The sequence below is a fragment of the Hydra vulgaris genome, chromosome 05 (assembly GCF_038396675.1).
Source record: "Hydra vulgaris chromosome 05, alternate assembly HydraT2T_AEP".
In the NCBI taxonomy this organism is placed as follows: Eukaryota; Metazoa; Cnidaria; class Hydrozoa; order Anthoathecata; family Hydridae; genus Hydra; species Hydra vulgaris.
This window is the reverse complement of record NC_088924.1, coordinates 2856133-2874010: the sequence shown is the minus strand read 5'-3', so window position 1 is coordinate 2874010 and position 17878 is coordinate 2856133. Positions and strand designations below refer to the sequence as shown.

The 17878-nt window shown below is 27.8% G+C and overlaps 1 protein-coding gene across 2 annotated transcripts in view; it reads left to right on the top strand.

The window, feature by feature from the left end:
- LOC136080452 (TPR repeat-containing protein DDB_G0287407-like) overlaps positions 1-17878 on the top strand; it is a 67539-nt gene that overhangs the window by 4975 nt on the left and 44686 nt on the right. For both annotated transcript variants that reach the window (XM_065797096.1, XM_065797097.1), the window contains 6 exons: positions 2006-2074; positions 10785-10891; positions 14124-14257; positions 15528-15661; positions 15864-15968; positions 16057-16149. In XM_065797096.1, coding sequence (XP_065653168.1) covers positions 2006-2074; positions 10785-10891; positions 14124-14257; positions 15528-15661; positions 15864-15968; positions 16057-16149 — 642 coding nt within the window. The remainder of the gene's footprint in view (positions 1-2005; positions 2075-10784; positions 10892-14123; positions 14258-15527; positions 15662-15863; positions 15969-16056; positions 16150-17878) is intronic.

The window sequence follows — 17878 nt, the reverse complement described above, 5'->3', positions numbered from 1 at the left end:
AAGAAACTAATAACAGAGTGAAGACTTATCATAGAATAATTGTAGAGGCCAAAATGTTTTCTAGAATTTTGAAAAATTGGAACCACTTATTTAGCACATTTTAAAAGTTTAGCAAAAATTGAAGAGAGTTCTGGAGAACACATTTTTCAAGACTGTGATGGAAATCTAGTCTTAAGCACAAACTGAAGAAGTGTTTAATTGAGAATTAACTTTAGCATTGGAAGCCAGAGTGATTTGGATGTTTAACAATGGGTTAATCTGTTTAACTGTCAGGAAGAGTATGGCCATTAGATTCAAGAGTCAAATAAAGTAAGATTTCATGTTAGACATACTTTAGTTAATGACTAACCAAATAATGACCATTAAAGACTAATTAAAAGTCTCTAGAACCTAACATCTGAGATAAGATTCAAGATTTTGTTAACTGAGAATAACAGAGCTTGAGAATAACAGAGCTTAACATCAGACAGGACTTTTTTACATTGGTGTCTTGCAATAATAAAAGGACATTTGTTCTTAAGAGAGATGTTTTTGTAAAAACGATTAAAAAAATGATTAATGTGTAATAAAGTAACTGCTCAAGATGGTAAAAAATGTGGAGTAGAATGAGGCTTGACTTAAAATTGAAAATATGTAATAAAAGCTTCCGAACTTTTATTCCAGAAAGAATAAAAGCTTCCTAAATGCACTTTATTTATACATATTATGGATATAAACATATGTTTACTATTTATTTAGATGCTGGCATACAATATCCTTTTATTGTTATATAAACTTAAGTATTTATATGGTGTAGTATTTGCCGAAAGAGAAGATGATCAGATAGATGTGTGATGTAACTCTAGCAAGACAAGAAAAGGAGACGTAATCTTAGACAGATTAGAAAAAACGTTGCATCGAACAGTATTTGATAGAAAGGAATAAAGTATAGGTAATAGATATCAGCACGTAGAGTGGTAGCAGCTTCAGGAGAAAATGGTAGTGGTAGAAGTAAGAAAACTTGAGAGTGCTTTACATATTGTATGAATGAGCTTTAGTTAAGAAAAGAAAATGCTCTAGATTGTTTATATTAGAGAAACAGCATAAAATAGAAGGCTAAAGCCTGACGATGATGATCATCATCATTATCATATCATCATATGATGTTTATATATGCGTATATATACAAAATATAACATGAATTTTGAATTTAAAAAATATACTTTAGGATGTATAAATGTTTATGCAGCCCAAGTCACAAATTTGGCCCGGCTATATTTTATCTAACCCGGCCCCAATCAAGTATTAACCCCGGTCACTTACTATACCTGTGATGATTTTATCCATATAGGTGTGTAGAAATAAATAAAAAATCACGCCTTAACCATGTCAACCATGTCATATACCCCTTCTGATTGGAAAACAGGTATAGCTTTCCAGCATATGTGTTTTTAGTCATTTAAGGTACCTGATGCATAACCCCTGAATTGAAAAAGTGGGTAACATGTGGAGGAATTTTAAACCAAGATTATCAGAGTATTTTCAGAAGATTCATGATTTCTCCTCTTGAAAAATTTTATCATTTAGTAGACATTAAAAAGTATCAATGTTTTGAAGTTTGTAAATAATTTAGTTTTCAAGTAATTAAGTTTGGATTGAACTTTAGTCTTTTCTAAATTCTAATAAGTGAAACACTTTTAAATTAAAAAAAAGAAATGTTTTTAAAGTTTTATTTTTTCAGTTTTATCTTTGATCTATTTCTCATTTCTTAAGGTTTTTTTTTCAGTTTATGAATTGTTTTTTTTTTTTTTTTCATTTTTATTTTAGTTTGGTTTTTTTAGTACATTTAAAAAAAAACATAAATTATCAAAACATGCAAAGAGCTGTGGCCAAGTTGTCAAAACCAAATATTACATGCATGGTCAGATAAGGCGTGTGACCCCACACCTCTCTTCAGAAAAATTGTATTTATATATGCTGATGTGCTGTCTAAAGAAGTATTGATATACATTTATTTATATTTAAGGTGTTTCCTGACCTTAGGCTTTGGTGCGAATCAAGAAAGTTACGCCTTGTGGAATGTGACTTAAGATGGGTAAATATTTTGGTATTTTCAGAAATATTTAGTTTACAAGTGTGTGTGTCTTTATATATACAGTCCTCAGAATTAGAAATGATAAGGTTGGCTAAAAATTGCTGACCTCTGTTTTAGTTCGGCATTGAGTAAGCACAAAATTTTGAAACAGGATAAATTGATTGAGCGAGCAAACAGGATAACAGGATAAATTTCTTGAGCGAGCAAACATTTAGCATAAAATTGAAAGAAAAGTAAATGCCAAATTAGCTGACTTTTATTTCAAACATCGACATTTGCCTTAAATTTGAATGTTTTGTTGATTTTAATACAACGTTCATTTTTTGTTATTAATTTAATTGTTTTGTTTACAATTTCAATAAAAGTTTTCCTTTTTATTATTTTTTTTTGTAATTTAGAATTTAATTAAAATTTTAGTTTTTTTTTAGATATTTATTTTTATTTAATTTAAATAAACAATAAACAAGATTAAATAAACAACTGGGATAGACAAACAATAATATAAGTAAAATAAACAATAACAAAGTTTGTTTTGCTGTTGTGCTTTTATTTGTTAAGAATTTAAATAAAACATTCTTTCTGTTATTTATCATTAATTTAATTGTTCTGTTTAAAATTTAAATAAAAAGTTTGTATTTAAAATAAAATTAAAACATTCATTATGTTTTTATTTTAATTATTTTATTATGAATTTGAATAAAACGTTTTTTCTGGGTTTTATTGTATTATTTAATTTATAATTAAAATGTTTTTTTTTTTTTTAATTTAGAATTTAAATAAAACGTTCTCTTTGCCATTTTTATTTTAAATGTTTATTTAAAATTTAAATAATATTTATGATTTGCTGGTTTTTAAAATAATTTTATTCAGAATTTAAATAAAATATTCATTTTTATTTTGATTATTTTATTTAGAGTTTTTAAATTTTTTATTTAAAAATAAAACTTTATATTTAAAAATTAACTGTTTGTTACCAATATAAGGGAGTTTGAAAAATCCACAACTTTTACTTAAATAAAGATAATTATGTTGTTCCATTACCGTCTGAAGACCTAACAAACTCTCCCTATCTCAAACTCCCTTATATTATTCAAACATCTGAGCTAACGAAGTGAAGACTACACGGAATTATCAAGAGACTTGTAAGTCGGTTAGTAAAAGTAAAGTATTCATTCGTAAAGTTTTACTTCGTTAAAAGTGTTTTTTTACCTTTCTGTAGATTTTAAATCATTTGTTGTTTAGAAATTTATTTGTGCAAGACATAAATCCTGTTATATTGGTGACACTTCTCGCCACTTAAAGACACAAATGATTGAACGCTACAGAAGGGATAAAAACTCTCTCATTTATAAGCATCTTCACTCAAAAAAAAAATGTTTTACAAATTATAATCATGAATGCTTTTCGATTTTGGATCGTGCCAATAACAAAGTTGAATTAAAAATTAAAGAAAGTATTGGAAATTTCCTTGGCAAATTTTGGAATGTTCAGCTACAGCTGAATTTTCCCCTTTACCTTGTTGGGCACTTGTTTGATGCTGGCATATCCGAGATGATATCCTTAGTCCTGTTTCACCAACAAAACAATTGCCACGAGAGCACTCTAATTTGTAAATACCTCCTTTGCAATTGTTGTCAACTCTGACAATTTCAAAGCAATAACATCTATCACTGATAAATCCTATGAAAATATGTTCATTATATCTAGAGAAAAATTAAAGGATAAGTTTGAGAGATTAAATAATAAAAAAATGAAAGAACAAAATAACAGCATTAACAACAACAACAACAAAAAGAAACTTAGAGAGTTACAAACAGCAACAAAAAGAAGAAAAAACTTAGATACATATAACATATCTAAGTTTATTAAGCTATATTAAGATAGGTATCACTTAATTTAACTAGTTCCGAAATTCCAATACATCACCAAAAATCCATCTCTGACCTAAGTTTGTTCCAACACCAAAATTAATACCATATTTAGATATCATTTCAGTTACCAAATCATGTGCCTTAAAATTGAAATATAGTAAGAAACTGACTGAGGGAGTTAAATTAAGACAAGTAGTTTTATCAATTTTAAAAATGGTGAACCAGTTAAAAGTAACCTTAACAATGAACAAAGGAGAGCTCTTTATAAAATTAAGAAAAATATGAATATTCGGATATATACCTTTGACAAAGGGTCTGGATTAGTTCAAATCGATCGAAATAGTGCTTTGGAAAAAAGTGCTTTAGAAAAGAACACTTAGGATACAAAAAAGTTAAATTATGACCCAACTATTCAAATTCTTCACAAAGTATTATTATATTTTTATAACTCAAAAACTGTTTCTACAATTACAAATTAAAGAGGATTCTTTTTCAGATATTCAAATCAACTAAAAATTCAATAAATACTATGTTCAACTTTATTTCTTCACAAATTTGACATTATTTTTATTTGTTGCGCTTTTCTTAGTAAATTTTGAAATATATTTATAGCTTATTATTTTCTTACAATAATTAAAAAAATATAAATGTAAATCACCTTTTTTTTCCTATTTTTTAAAATGATGTGTAAAAAATCTTTATTACATTTATCTGAGAGGTATATATATAACCTAATACTTTTTGGAACACAAGTAAACACATTTATAAGTATATGCAACAAACAATTAACATGTTTACTATGAGGTAAAATTAGTTTTGGCTGCTACTTCTTGCAACTTTGAGCATTGTCAAGCTCTAAAGCTGAAAATATTTTGTACAACTCACTTTGAGGGGGTTTTTATATATGAATTCAATGTAATTTAAAAATGCCAAAAAATTTGTTGATGAATTCTGTTTATTTTGATGAAATGAGAATGATAAAAATATATTATTCTTAAATTTGAGAACTGACTACTTGTAACACCTCTACGGCACTCTTCCTCATATGGAAATAACTAACATTACGGTTGTCACTTAAATTAGGGTTACTTTTGTTTTTAAATCATTACTTATTTTCATTCGTGCTATACTGTTTACTTTGTTTTAGCTGCATAATGAAATATTTTGAGATATACAAGTATATTTGGAATAATCAGTTCTCAATGCATGAAGAGTCTTCCGTTATATTAAGTAATGCCATATTACAAGTTTGATGGTTTAAGGGATTTATGAACAAAAATTATCAGAAAGCAGTTCTAGTAATTTATCAAATGTAAATTCTTTATTTTTGACTTATGTTATTCCTTTAGAGCTATTTATAAGTATCAATGAAAAAAAAGTTATTTTATGGAGAAATTTATATATATATATATATATATATATATATATATATATATATAAATATATATATATATATATCACAAAAACACATCTTAATTCTATTATGATGCGTTTTTGTGGTATATATGAGGGGCTCAGCAGAAAAGTCTAATCCACATTTTTGAAATTTTCCGAATAATCACTGCCAACAATACATTGAGTATGTAGTTTGTTGTGGAAAAAGTGCCGAACCCCAAACCCATCAATAAAGTGCTGCTACTTATAATAATATTGACTTTAAAGGGATCCCAAAGTTTACTTTAAAGGGATCCCAAAGTTGTGTTCATATTAAAGAAAATGATAAAAATGTTTGGGCTGAATTTTTTTGAATAAAACAAAATAATAAATGTATACCAAGAAAAACTTTGTTGTTTACTCAAAGCTTGCTGTCTCCATGTTAGCCAGTTTCTATAAGTCTTTAAAATATGCGCTGCGATCTACAAACTTTACAATTTATTCAAGCGCATTTAATTCCAAAGTGTTTTAGTATATGACGTCATTGTAAAATTTCAATAAGAAATCTAAAAAATCTTATTTTCATCAAATTATAGAGTTTTTTTTTTTTATTATTATTATTATTATTATAGGTTACTAAAGAATTAGTTATTATTATATATAAGTTGTTTTTTTTCATCATAAATTACAATTGAATTTTTTTAGTTATTTGAAATTATTTTTTTTTAGTTATTTTTTCGAAGTTCGCTTGAAAAATATGTTAAAATATTTTAAGCTTGTCTATTGCTGTAGATAATTTTTGTGTTATATTTATTGTTGTTAAATGATTAAAAAAATTATTTTGTATTATTTAACTCTTTCACAACCACAAGTCACTGAGAGCAGCTTTTGATTTTTTTAAAATTTTGACGGCAAGCCACTGGTAGCAGCTTTCAAGTATGCTTTACAATTTATCTTGTTTTAAACATAAATTTTCACAAATAAGAGCCATATTGTGTAATTAAAACAAGTTATCACTGGACAGAGTTAAAAAATCTTGAGTAATACTTGATAAAAAAAATTTCTTTAAATTTTCTTCTAAAATAAAGCAGCGTTAACACTGTAAAATTAAACTTGTATAAGTGTATAAGTATTTAGCTCAGTAATTACCAAAGTCTTCTGAAGAAAAACATTTTTTTTATACATTAAGTAAGTTTTGTTTTGGACTTAATCTTTTAGTTACTATTTTTAAAAACAATGGTTCACTTTGCATTTCTTATTGTTCAATGACAAACTTTGCATTTCTTATTGTTCAATGACACACGTTAATATCTTATTTAATTAAAAAGTTCATTTGTTTAGCTTTCTATTGATATATAGTTTGTTATGCTTTTAAAGAGATTCTATTTTTAATTAGTTTTATTATTCAAAAAAATGTGCAGTTGCAGTGAAAAGATTTTTGTTAAAATGGTTGGTAGCGAAAGAGTTAACTTTATGAAAGTTTAATTAACAGCATTTATTTGATAATCTTTTTATTGGGTACAAATTTTCTTGAAATTTTTATTTTATCATGCAAGAATATATTTGATAAAATTTGTTCTGTAAAACATGTATTTCTTATTTTATTTTTAAAATTGAACAATTACTTCTAAAGATTGCAAAAAAGTATATCAATTTTAAAATTGAAATTGTTTAACGAAAAACTTTTTATTGTCAATTTAGGTAGTTTTTTGAATTGTAATGTTAAGAGACAGGTTTTAATGTAAAATACTTGCCAAATACGACATAAATTGGGAAATACTAAATATAATATGTTTTTTTTGCCATCTGTTTTGAGTTATTGTCATAAAGCATTAAAGCTTTAATTAATAAAAAAGCTGTCTGTAAATTTGTTAAGTGTAAATTTTGTTAATATTTTTGAACTAAAAATTAAAGAATTCAGCAATTATCTCTAATAAATGGTGTTGTTTACCAAAAAATATTTATCAGTTAAAAGTTTAAGAATTTGTAAATTGTCATTTCGATAGGAGGACAAAATTCGTTGTAGCGTTAAACGGCTTAGATAAACTGGAAAAAAAGTTTACATTGTTTACATAAAAAGAAAAAAGATTCAGAATATATGGTATGGTGATCAATGTCTTTTTTATATATTTATTATATTTAAGAGTGTAAAAATCATAAAAATCTTACTTTTATTTGGTTCTTGCACTTTAAAAATTTAAACAAAAGTCATACGATTGATGATAGATACTTATTTAAAAAAATAAATAAAACAAAAACAAATAATATTGATTCAAAAAAAATCGGTTTAAAAAAAACAACCTACAATGATGTCATATCCTAAAACTATTTGGAATTAAACGCGCTCGAATAAATTAAAAAGTTTGTAGATTGTGCGTATATTTTAAAGATATAAAGGAACTGGCTAACATGGAGACAGCAAGCCTCGAGTAAAACAACAGTTAGTTTTTCTTAAAATGCGCTTATTATTTTGTTTTATTGAAAAAATTCAGCCCAAACATTTTTTTATCATTCTCTTTAATATGAAAACAACTTGTTTCTGCACTTTGGGATCCCTTTAACAGAAACATAAAATATGAATTGTGGAAAAGGTTCCTATCCCACAATCAACATGGTGAAAATGTCAGGTCAGATTTGGAAGACTTTTTAATGAAAGTGGTTGTGATGATTTAGATGCAGATAACAACCCTTTTTTAGCGGTTGATATTAGCGAAGTTATGTACACAATTAATGCAGCATCACAATATACTTTTCATTGAGTTTATCATACAATAATATAGTTTCTAGCCTCAATGTTGTTCTGGCAGGTTTTCCTCTTCTAGTTTATTTAAACTGACATGCACTTTTTTATTGCTGATTCAAATATTGGGGGTCAATATGTTGAAGAAAATGGAAGACCTATATCTATATTAGCAGGAGTTGATGGTATGTACTAATTGTCTAAAAATAAATAGGCTTATACAATGAATTTTTTAGTCTCTATTGTTATGGCCTAGGACTGATTTTTTACATTGTTTTAGGCCTAGCATTAGACTAGCTAGGGTCATTTATTTTATTTTTTTAGGAATTCTTTTCTTATTAGAAAATAATTTTTACCTAACATTTTCATTGCAGATTCAAATGTCAACCTTGTTGGAGAAGTAGGAGAGGACAAGAGCTTTTCCCCGGAAGTACGAGAAGAAACCCAGTCTCTTTTGAGAAGACAGACAGACATAGTTGTAAGCAAGTTACTCATCCAGAACTAGACAAAAGAAATATTCTGAAACAGAAAAGGTCAATAGGGGAATGATATGTTACAACAAAGGGCAGAGTAGTTGAATCAAAGATTTTTATTAACAAAGATTGTGATAATAAAAAAGAAAGTGATGAAGACACATAATATCTTCAAAGATTTATTTGCTTATTTCCAATGTACCAATCCCACTATAGCTAAAAGGACAACCAGTACAGAAATTATTTGCCTCCAACTTTATGAATGTCGACGATATACGAAAAATATGTTTGCAATTGCAATGAAAATGATGGCACCCCACTTTTAATTTTAGTATTTTGATACAAATGCAATACAAAATTCAATTTACATTTTCACCATTCACAATCAGATACATGTCAAAAATGTGATCTATTTAAAAATAGAATAAAGTGTCTTTCAGAAGGTAAAGAAAAGAACACTGTTAAGAGGGACCTTATTATTCATCATGAGATGGCTGTAAAGGCAAAAAATAAAAGAAGATACACTAGATGCACATACAAATCCAAACAAGAGGGTATTAGTTTCTGGCTTACAAAAATCTCTACAACACTAGTGCTTAGTACAGGAATAGCCTACTATAAAAGGTAAATGTGGACTTACAATCTTGGAATCCATGATGAAATCTTTAAGACAGGATTTGTATGTATCGAGTGAGGAACAAGCATCCAGAGGTACTCAAGAGAAGGTTCGTGTATCCTTGAGCATGTTTTTCGACACACCAAAAACTGTAACCCATTTAATATTGTATAACGATAGTGGTGGTGGACAAAATCATAATATAAAAATGTCTCTTATGTTACAATATATTTTGCACAAATCTCCATCTCTGAAAACCATTGAACAGAAATTTTTTGTACCAGGGCATAGTTTTTCCTCCTTCAACCGGGACTGTGATTGAAAAAGCCAAAAAAACGAAGGACCAAATATTTGTTCCAGATCACTGGATAGACCTTATTAAAAATGCAAAGAAGAGGGCCCCAAAATTTATTGTAACAAAAATGGAGACTCATGAATTTCTCAGTACAAAATCATTTGAGAGTGGGATAACCAATAGGAAAAAATTAATAAATGGCAAAAACTTTCATGGTTAAAGACATGCTGGATAAAATTGGAAAAAGGATCACCACGCTTATTTCAAATGAAGCAAACACATTTAGAAAGTGACACATTCATGTTGCTGGACGTAACAATGTGAAATCGTGGATGGCCATCTGGCACCATCAATGTTGAACTTGAGCCCTTGTACCCATTTGTAGAAAACTCTCAAATAAAAAGCTATGTGATTTTTTTGAGCAAATAAAATTCATACCGCCTGTCCATCATCCCTATTATCTTACTCTTAAAGGTGATGAGTAGGCAACTGATTTGGATCTAACTGATGATTCTGGTGACAAAGGCACCATATGTAAGTGCATCTTATGTCTGTTGACAAAGACACATGTGTAAGTGCATCTTACATATGTAAAAGAATCATTAACAAGTCATAGACAAAACATCCGTTTAGCCTAACCAACTCTATTAACGATATTTTCAAAAAATTGAAAAAGCAGAGTTGCCTAACTTTTTTGTTATTGCAGAATACAGTAATATAGTGTCCTAACTTTTTAGTAGATATACCAGTGTATTTTTTCACCTGTCTTTATAATAAATACTATCCATCTAATAATCATACTTTTTCCTGTTATTTTTAAAAAGACCCTTAAAGTCTTTAAACTGGAAAAGTTTACTAAAAATGAAGTAATTGTGGCTTAGGCCACTTTTCTGCTGAGCCCCTCATAAATAATGGCCTTGTTAAGAAGTGTTACACCAATTGAATTTTACGTACGAAATGACTATTTCACCTATGCCTTAAGCCATTTACATTACAAAAAAACTTTTTTCAATTAGATTATTTTTAAACAGTCTTTTGAAATAAATTATGCAGAAAACATCAAGCAGTAATTATTGTAAAAAACATTTTCAAAGCAATTATGAAATAATTTTTATTTTGATAAAAAACACTTAAATAAATTTTTTTCTTCCTTTTGTTTTTAAACGTTTTTAATTTATTTTACTATATTTGAATTAAATTTATTATTGAATACCAGTAAATTTAAATTTATTTTGTTAAATTTTTAAAATAATTTAAAACCCTCTGTTTTAATATTTTTTTTACTGTTAAAATTTCTAAACTATGTTAAAGAAAATTCTTTTTAATAATTTTTGTTTTAAGGGTGTTCCAAAAGATTCTACGTCAGAAGACACAATTAATATTTGTTTAAGCGAGCTAGATCGCTGCTATGAAGATAACACAGCACCATTTTTTCTTAATTTAGCTGGGTACTTTTTTTTAATTCAATAACTATTTTAAAAAAAATTTTAAATTAGAATTATTTTGATAAAATCTAGAGTTAAGGTGGTGGTCTAGTAAAAAAAAAACTTTGCAAAGTTTATTTTATTTTTCAACATAAAGAAATTTTATTTGTATTGCAAAAAAATTAAATAAATAAATATTTTATAATGTTGAATTAGCAAAAACATTCTTAAAACATCACTTTCTCAAAACAAAGAGTTCTACCTATCTGTAGATTAGTTTTGCGTGAACTTTGGTGTGCGTACAGAATATAAACAAAACTAGTATGTAAACCTGGAAAAACTTATAATTATTTTTAGATCCTTTAGTATACATATTTAAGGAATTTACAAAAAATGGTAAAATTTAACCAAAACCATCCCATAATTTCTAAAATACTTAAATAGTTATTTGATTCTGATTCACATTAGTAAGTGACTTGGGCCCCGCCCCTGACTAAAAAGGAGACTTTTTGCAAATCTGGCCCTGGCAAAGTTATAAGATTTAATAGGGGTAGATAGCTGGAGCTAGAAAAAAATTTATAATATTTAATATATTATAATTTTATGCTTACATTTACTATTTGTTAAATACTGGCATACATTTATATATTTTTATACTCTAATTTACTTCCAACAAGTTTGCAAGCAACCACTTAAGTTATGAGTTACTTTAAAATAGAGAATAAGTTAAAATTACTAAAACTAGGAAACATATAACAGAAGACTTAAAAAGTTGTAAGCTGTATAAAAAAAGAAAATATGGAGATGGGTAAGAGTTATAAGGTTTTTTTGATGTTTAAGGAAAAAAACTGGATTAATAAAAGTTTTTATAGCATGAAGGGACAGATACAGTAAAATGATGCAACTTGTTGAATAAATAGGCAAGCAAGAATGTGTTTTGGTTAATCATTATAGAGATGATAGCTTATCTGAGCATTGACCTTGATTGTATTTGTAGAAAAAGAATGAAATGCAACCTTACTACAATGGGAGAGTTGGCAGGTCTAACTACATATACAATGTGCTTTTAGAGAGTAAGAGGGTTGTTATTCATTATTATTATTTTATTTATAAGAATGCCAACAATATTGTAATATTTTTTTTAGTAAAAAAAATGAGTTTTGTTGTATAATAAAAATTGTGGATTTTAGGTCCGGAATTAAAATCCATAAGCCATTGCAAGCCTCAGGCTGTTACAGAAGAGAGATCAAATCTAAAATCGACTGCTTGTTCTAAGCAATTAAAAAGTGACGATTTTTTGTCAAGACAAGAGTATAAAGTTGAGTTGTCAGCAAATAGAGCCACTTTAGATTTCATGAAGATCATTATTGTACATATAAAATAATACAGATGCAAAGATAGAACTTTGTGGTGCCCTTAAAGTTTCTTGAAATAAAGAAGAAAGTAGGCCTTCAAGATTAACTTTATTGCTGCAGTTAGAAAAAAATAATTTAATAACCTTAAAATCTTTATATAAAGAAACTAATAACAGAGTGAAGAATAATCGTAGGATTGTTAAAGAGGTCAAAGTGTTTTCTAGAGTTTTGAAAAATTGGAACCACTTATTTAGCAATTTTTAAAAGTTTAGCAAAAATTGTAGAGAGTTCTAGAAAACACTTTTTTAAGATAATGATGGAAATCTTATTTGGAGCACAAACTGTAGAAGTGTTTAATTGAGAATTAATTTTAGTATTGGAAGCCAGAGTGATTTGGATGTTTAACAATGGGTTAATCTGTTTAACTGTCAGGAAGAGTTTATTTCATTATATTATTTCCATTTATTATATTATTTCCATTCCGTTATTTCCATTATATTCAAGAGTCAGATTAGAGTAAGATTTCTTTGCAAATAACTCTGCTTTATTCTGGGGAAAAGTAAATAGGGGAAATCAAATAATTCAGAGCTTTATTTTGGAGATGAGTTAGTTCTGAAAAGCGAACTGCTTAGGTTGTCCCAAACATGACAAACTCAGGGCTTGTTATATTTAAGTTATAATAAAAATACTAGAGATTATTATGAAACTGCCAATTTCAACAACAGTCATTGCATTTCCGCCTAAAATTACAAAAAAATTGTTATAAAAGTGACATAAATATTAATTTGTAATTAAAATAAATAAAGCATTACAAATCAATCAATTAAAAATCAAATTGAAAATTACAGTGCAACTCATAGTAATACAGAACAGATCATATGAATGTTGTTACTTCATGTACATATGTACAATTGTCTATGTTCCTTCATCTATGTACTGTCAGGCCCATGAATTAGAGATTACATGTTAGACTTACTTTAATGACACTGTAAAGAGTTAGTTAATGAGACAGTTGAAGACTAACCAAAAGTCTCTAGAGCATAACATCTGAGATAAAATACAAGACTTAGTAAACTGAGAATAAGAGAGCTTAAGATCAGACAGGACTTTTTTACATTTTTTACATTTTTTTTTTTTACATTAGCTTCTTGGAATAATAAAAGGACATTTGTTCTTATTATATTATATTGTATGAATGAGCTTTAGTTAAGTAAAGAAAATGCACTAGATTGTTTATATTAGAGACACCGCATAAAATAGAAAGCTAAAGCCTGATGATGATGGTGATGATGATAATGATGATCATAATGATTATGATGATCATCATGATGATAAGGATGATTATGATGATGATTATGATGATCATGTTGATCATAGTGATGTTTATATATGTATATATATAAAAAATATTGCATGAACTTTGAATGAAAAAAAAAACAAGTTTAGGATGTCTAAATGTTTATGCAGCCCCGGTCATGAGCCTGGCTCTGGCTATATTTTATCAAACTCAGCCCTGGCCTCAGTCAAATATCAACCCCGGTTGCTTACTAACGTAGGGCAAACTTTTTATGTATAATCATTTTAAAGAAGAAAGTGTTTCAAACTCCACTGTTTTAAAAAGTAGACAAACATTAAATATTGTCTCTTTGAATTGCTAGAAAAACTGCCTAAGAAGCAAAGAGATGTCTCTTGCCCACAATGCAGACTCTTATGTAGAATTATTTTGAATTATTCACACTTGTACAAAAATTTCTTAAAACATAAAAGTTGTGTATAAAAATATATAAGTTGGGTATAAAATTTTTAATTTAATTATTATTTTATTAAATTATGCAAATTCTAATAATTATTTGATAATTTTAAAGATTTATTTTGAATTTTAATATCGTTCTGTTGTTTAGTGATCGAGCTGGTTGGATACCAACATTTGATGAATTTTCATACAATTTGGCATTGCAATATGGATGGGTTTATGGATTGACTGTCACTGAAATGGAGATAGTACATGGTGCATTCAGGAAACTTAACCCAAATGGTAATTTGGTATATATTTCCTCTTATCTGGAACTCCAAAAACAATATTAAATATTAATATTAAGTTTCTTTCAATCCTCAGTGGGCTGAGATCAACATTAAGTGGGCAAAATATCATAACTCTTTGATTTTTTAAAGATTTCAGATTGAAAGTTAGAGACTTGTGTCATCTTGAAAGTTAAAAATAAATTAATTTTTTTTGCAGATGCAGACACCCTAAACATATTTATCTAATGTGGGGCATTTTCAGAAACAGTTTTTCCTAGATTCAAAGAAGTAATTAAATGCTTCTTACATGGTAGATCCTTTTTTTAAAAGGGAACAAATAATTACCAAAAGGTTGAATGAAAAAGTAATAAAACTTCATGAAATAAAAACTTAATGAAAGTTGTATTAAGCTAAAAGTTTGATATAATCTACTTTTAATGTCTTTATTTAAAATTTAAAATTTCCTATTCCTCTAAAAGAAGATTTTTTTTATGCTATATTTAATATAAAATGTTTTATATCCAAACATATAGTTGGTTTAGCATAGAAATAGCATAGAATTTTAACATTTTATTTGAACCAACTGAGCTATCAGCCATATGTTCATTTTTCTGCTCTCCTTTTCTTTGTTTTTTCAAAAGCTTGGTGGTCATATTGCTGGTCACATTAGTATATTTAGATTAAATACTTGCTAAAATTAAAACTAAAATTAAACATTATGAGTTTATTGCTTTATTTTTTATAAAATATTTTACTCATGAGAAGAACTTTGAAAAGCCAAGGTGGAGTTTTAAGCTCTAGTTTTCTTTTTCAAAACATTCTTATTTATAGTTCTTTTTCCAACCAGATGCAACTACAACTCAAATCTATCCTTGTTTCTGTTATTTTAATAATTTTTTTGTCTGTTTATTATGATTGTCTGAATTATAACTGCTACTAAACAATCTGCTACATTATTATTGTTGCTATGTCTGCCATATTGCTATACACAACAATGCAATATTTCCATACCCAACAATGCTTATCTAATAAAACTTTGTTAAAATATAAACATAAAATATAAACATTACCTAAAGATTACTTAGATTAATTAAGGTTAAAAATTATAATGGTTTGCTGTTAGCCATTTGTTCTACCATCTTGGTATTTTTTTAATAACTTTCAAAATTTTTATTTTCAATAGCATAATAAAATTTTCTCTGATTTTATATTTTTATGATTAGATAATTACTTTTTTTAACTTAAAAGTTTTAATTCAATATTTATATAAAATTTTATATCAGCTTTATTCATGTTACGAACTGTGGATAATAAAGAATATATACCAGAAGATGTACAGAAAGATTTTTTCAATGATGAGCCTTTTTTGAAAGAAAAATTAAAAACGCTAAAAAATATTATAACAGACACATTCCCAGTATGTTTTTTATTTTATTTTTTTTATTAATTCTTAAACATTCTTCGTTATTTTTAATTTTTTATATAACTTTTATGTTTCTCATTTTTTTACAGTTTTATTATTTATTTTTTTTCATTCTTTTCTTTTATCTAATTTAGTTTTATAACTGATAATTTATAAAACAATGCTAGTACTTTAAATTTTAAACTTTTTTCTTTAGGAAACAAATGTGAAACACTATACAGTATCTTGTCAAAAACACGATGAAAATGGTGGGTGGTCTTTTACTGGATTATCAGGACCTGACTCTACTTTTTCAAACACAGTATACATATTTTTTACATAATTTCTATCTATATTTTATTTATGCCATAAAAATACTCATTACATTAATTTTTTCATTAATTTTATAGATTTATCATTTCTTTCAACATCAAATTGAATTTCTTTACCCACTTGACCCCAGTCCTCAAGATCCTTTACAAATTCAACGAGAAGCTCATGAGGTAAAGTAATTTTTATTATATAAAAAAAATTAAAAATTTAAAGTAATCGAAATGTGTTTTTTTCTCTCACTTGATTTTTGATTTTCGCCTCAAGAATATTTATTTAAATAAGTTATAAACACAATATATTAGCATATAAAAAATTATAATTTATAATTTAAAATTTATGCAAATAAAAATAACAATTAAAAGTACTTAATATAAAGCATTTAGAAATTTCATGTTCTACTACTTTTTATAAACAGCAGTAGTTTTTTTTTTTTTTTTTCTTTTAAACATCTTCGCTTCCAACAAGGCTGCGAGCAGCCACTAATTAAAGTTGGAAGTTACTGAAAGAGAAAAGATGAAGATTGTAGAGCAAAATAACGATTGACGGACAACTTAAAAGATTGCAAATTATATGAATCAGGAAAGCAAGATGAAGGAAGCGAATTCCAAAGAGCTGATGTTCGAGGAAAAAAACTAGATGAATAAGCGTTTTTGGAGCACTTAGGAGCAGTCACAGAAAAAGGATGACACTTAATTGAATGACGAGTAACACGAGAATGAGTTTTAGTAGATGGCACAAGAGACGCTAGCTCTTTAGAGCAGTGCCCGTTTAGTATTTGTAGAAAAGAGAAAGAGAAGCAACATTACGACGATGTGATAATCGTTGGAGGTTGGCTGCAAGAGCAGGTCCAACAATGTTTACAATGCGCTTTTGCACCTTGTCTAAAAGAGAAAGGGCATCATTAGAAGATCCGCCCCAGATATGGCAACAGTATTCCATACAAGGCCGGATTTGAGATTTATAGAGATAGAGAATAGAATCCGAAGTAAGAAAGTGACGAGCTCGATAAAGAGATGCAACCTTAGCAGATGCTAATTTTGCAACTGATTTGATATATGGTTTCCAAGAAAGATTGGAAGTAAGAGTTAATCCTAGAAGATGAAGAGTAGGTGACTCATCGAGTACATCACCGTTCATAAATATAGGAAGATCTAAATTATTGCGATAACGATTGGCTGAAAAAAATTGAGTTTTATCTGAATTAAAGTTCACCAGCCACTGTGAGCCCCATGCTGTAGCAGAAGTGAGATCCTTTTCAAGCTCAAATGCCCCCTCCAAGCAATCAGAGGGTGATGGTTTCTTATCACGACAAGATTAAATGGTAGTATCATCAGCAAACAATGCCACCTTAGATGTGAGAATATCTGGAAGATCATTAATGTAAATTAAAAAGAGTATAGGGCCAAGGATAGAACCTTGAGGAACCCCTGAAGTTACAGAATAAGAAGAAGAGTGTTGTCCATCGAGGACAACTTTTATGCTACGATTGGAAAGGAAGGATTCAATGATCTTAAAGATGTTGCCGGATACACCATAAGAAGAAAGCTTATGGAGAAAACCAGCATGCCAAACTTTATCAAAAGCTTTTAAAATATCAAGAGCGATGGCCTTAACCTCTTCACCTTTATCTAATGCACGATAAAACCTGTCAGTTATTACTGTTAGCAAATCAGCTGTAGAACGAGAAGATCGAAATCCATATTGATGGTCAGAAAGTAAGTTATTAGATTCAAGATGAGAAATTAAGTGTTTGTTAATTAAAGATTCAAAAACCTTGCTTATGATAGGAAGAAGACTAATGGGACGGTAGTTAGACGAATCGGATCGCTCTCCAGAAGTTTTGAAGATAGGGATAACACATGCCGTTTTCCAGCAGGCTGGAAAGCAAGACTCTGATAA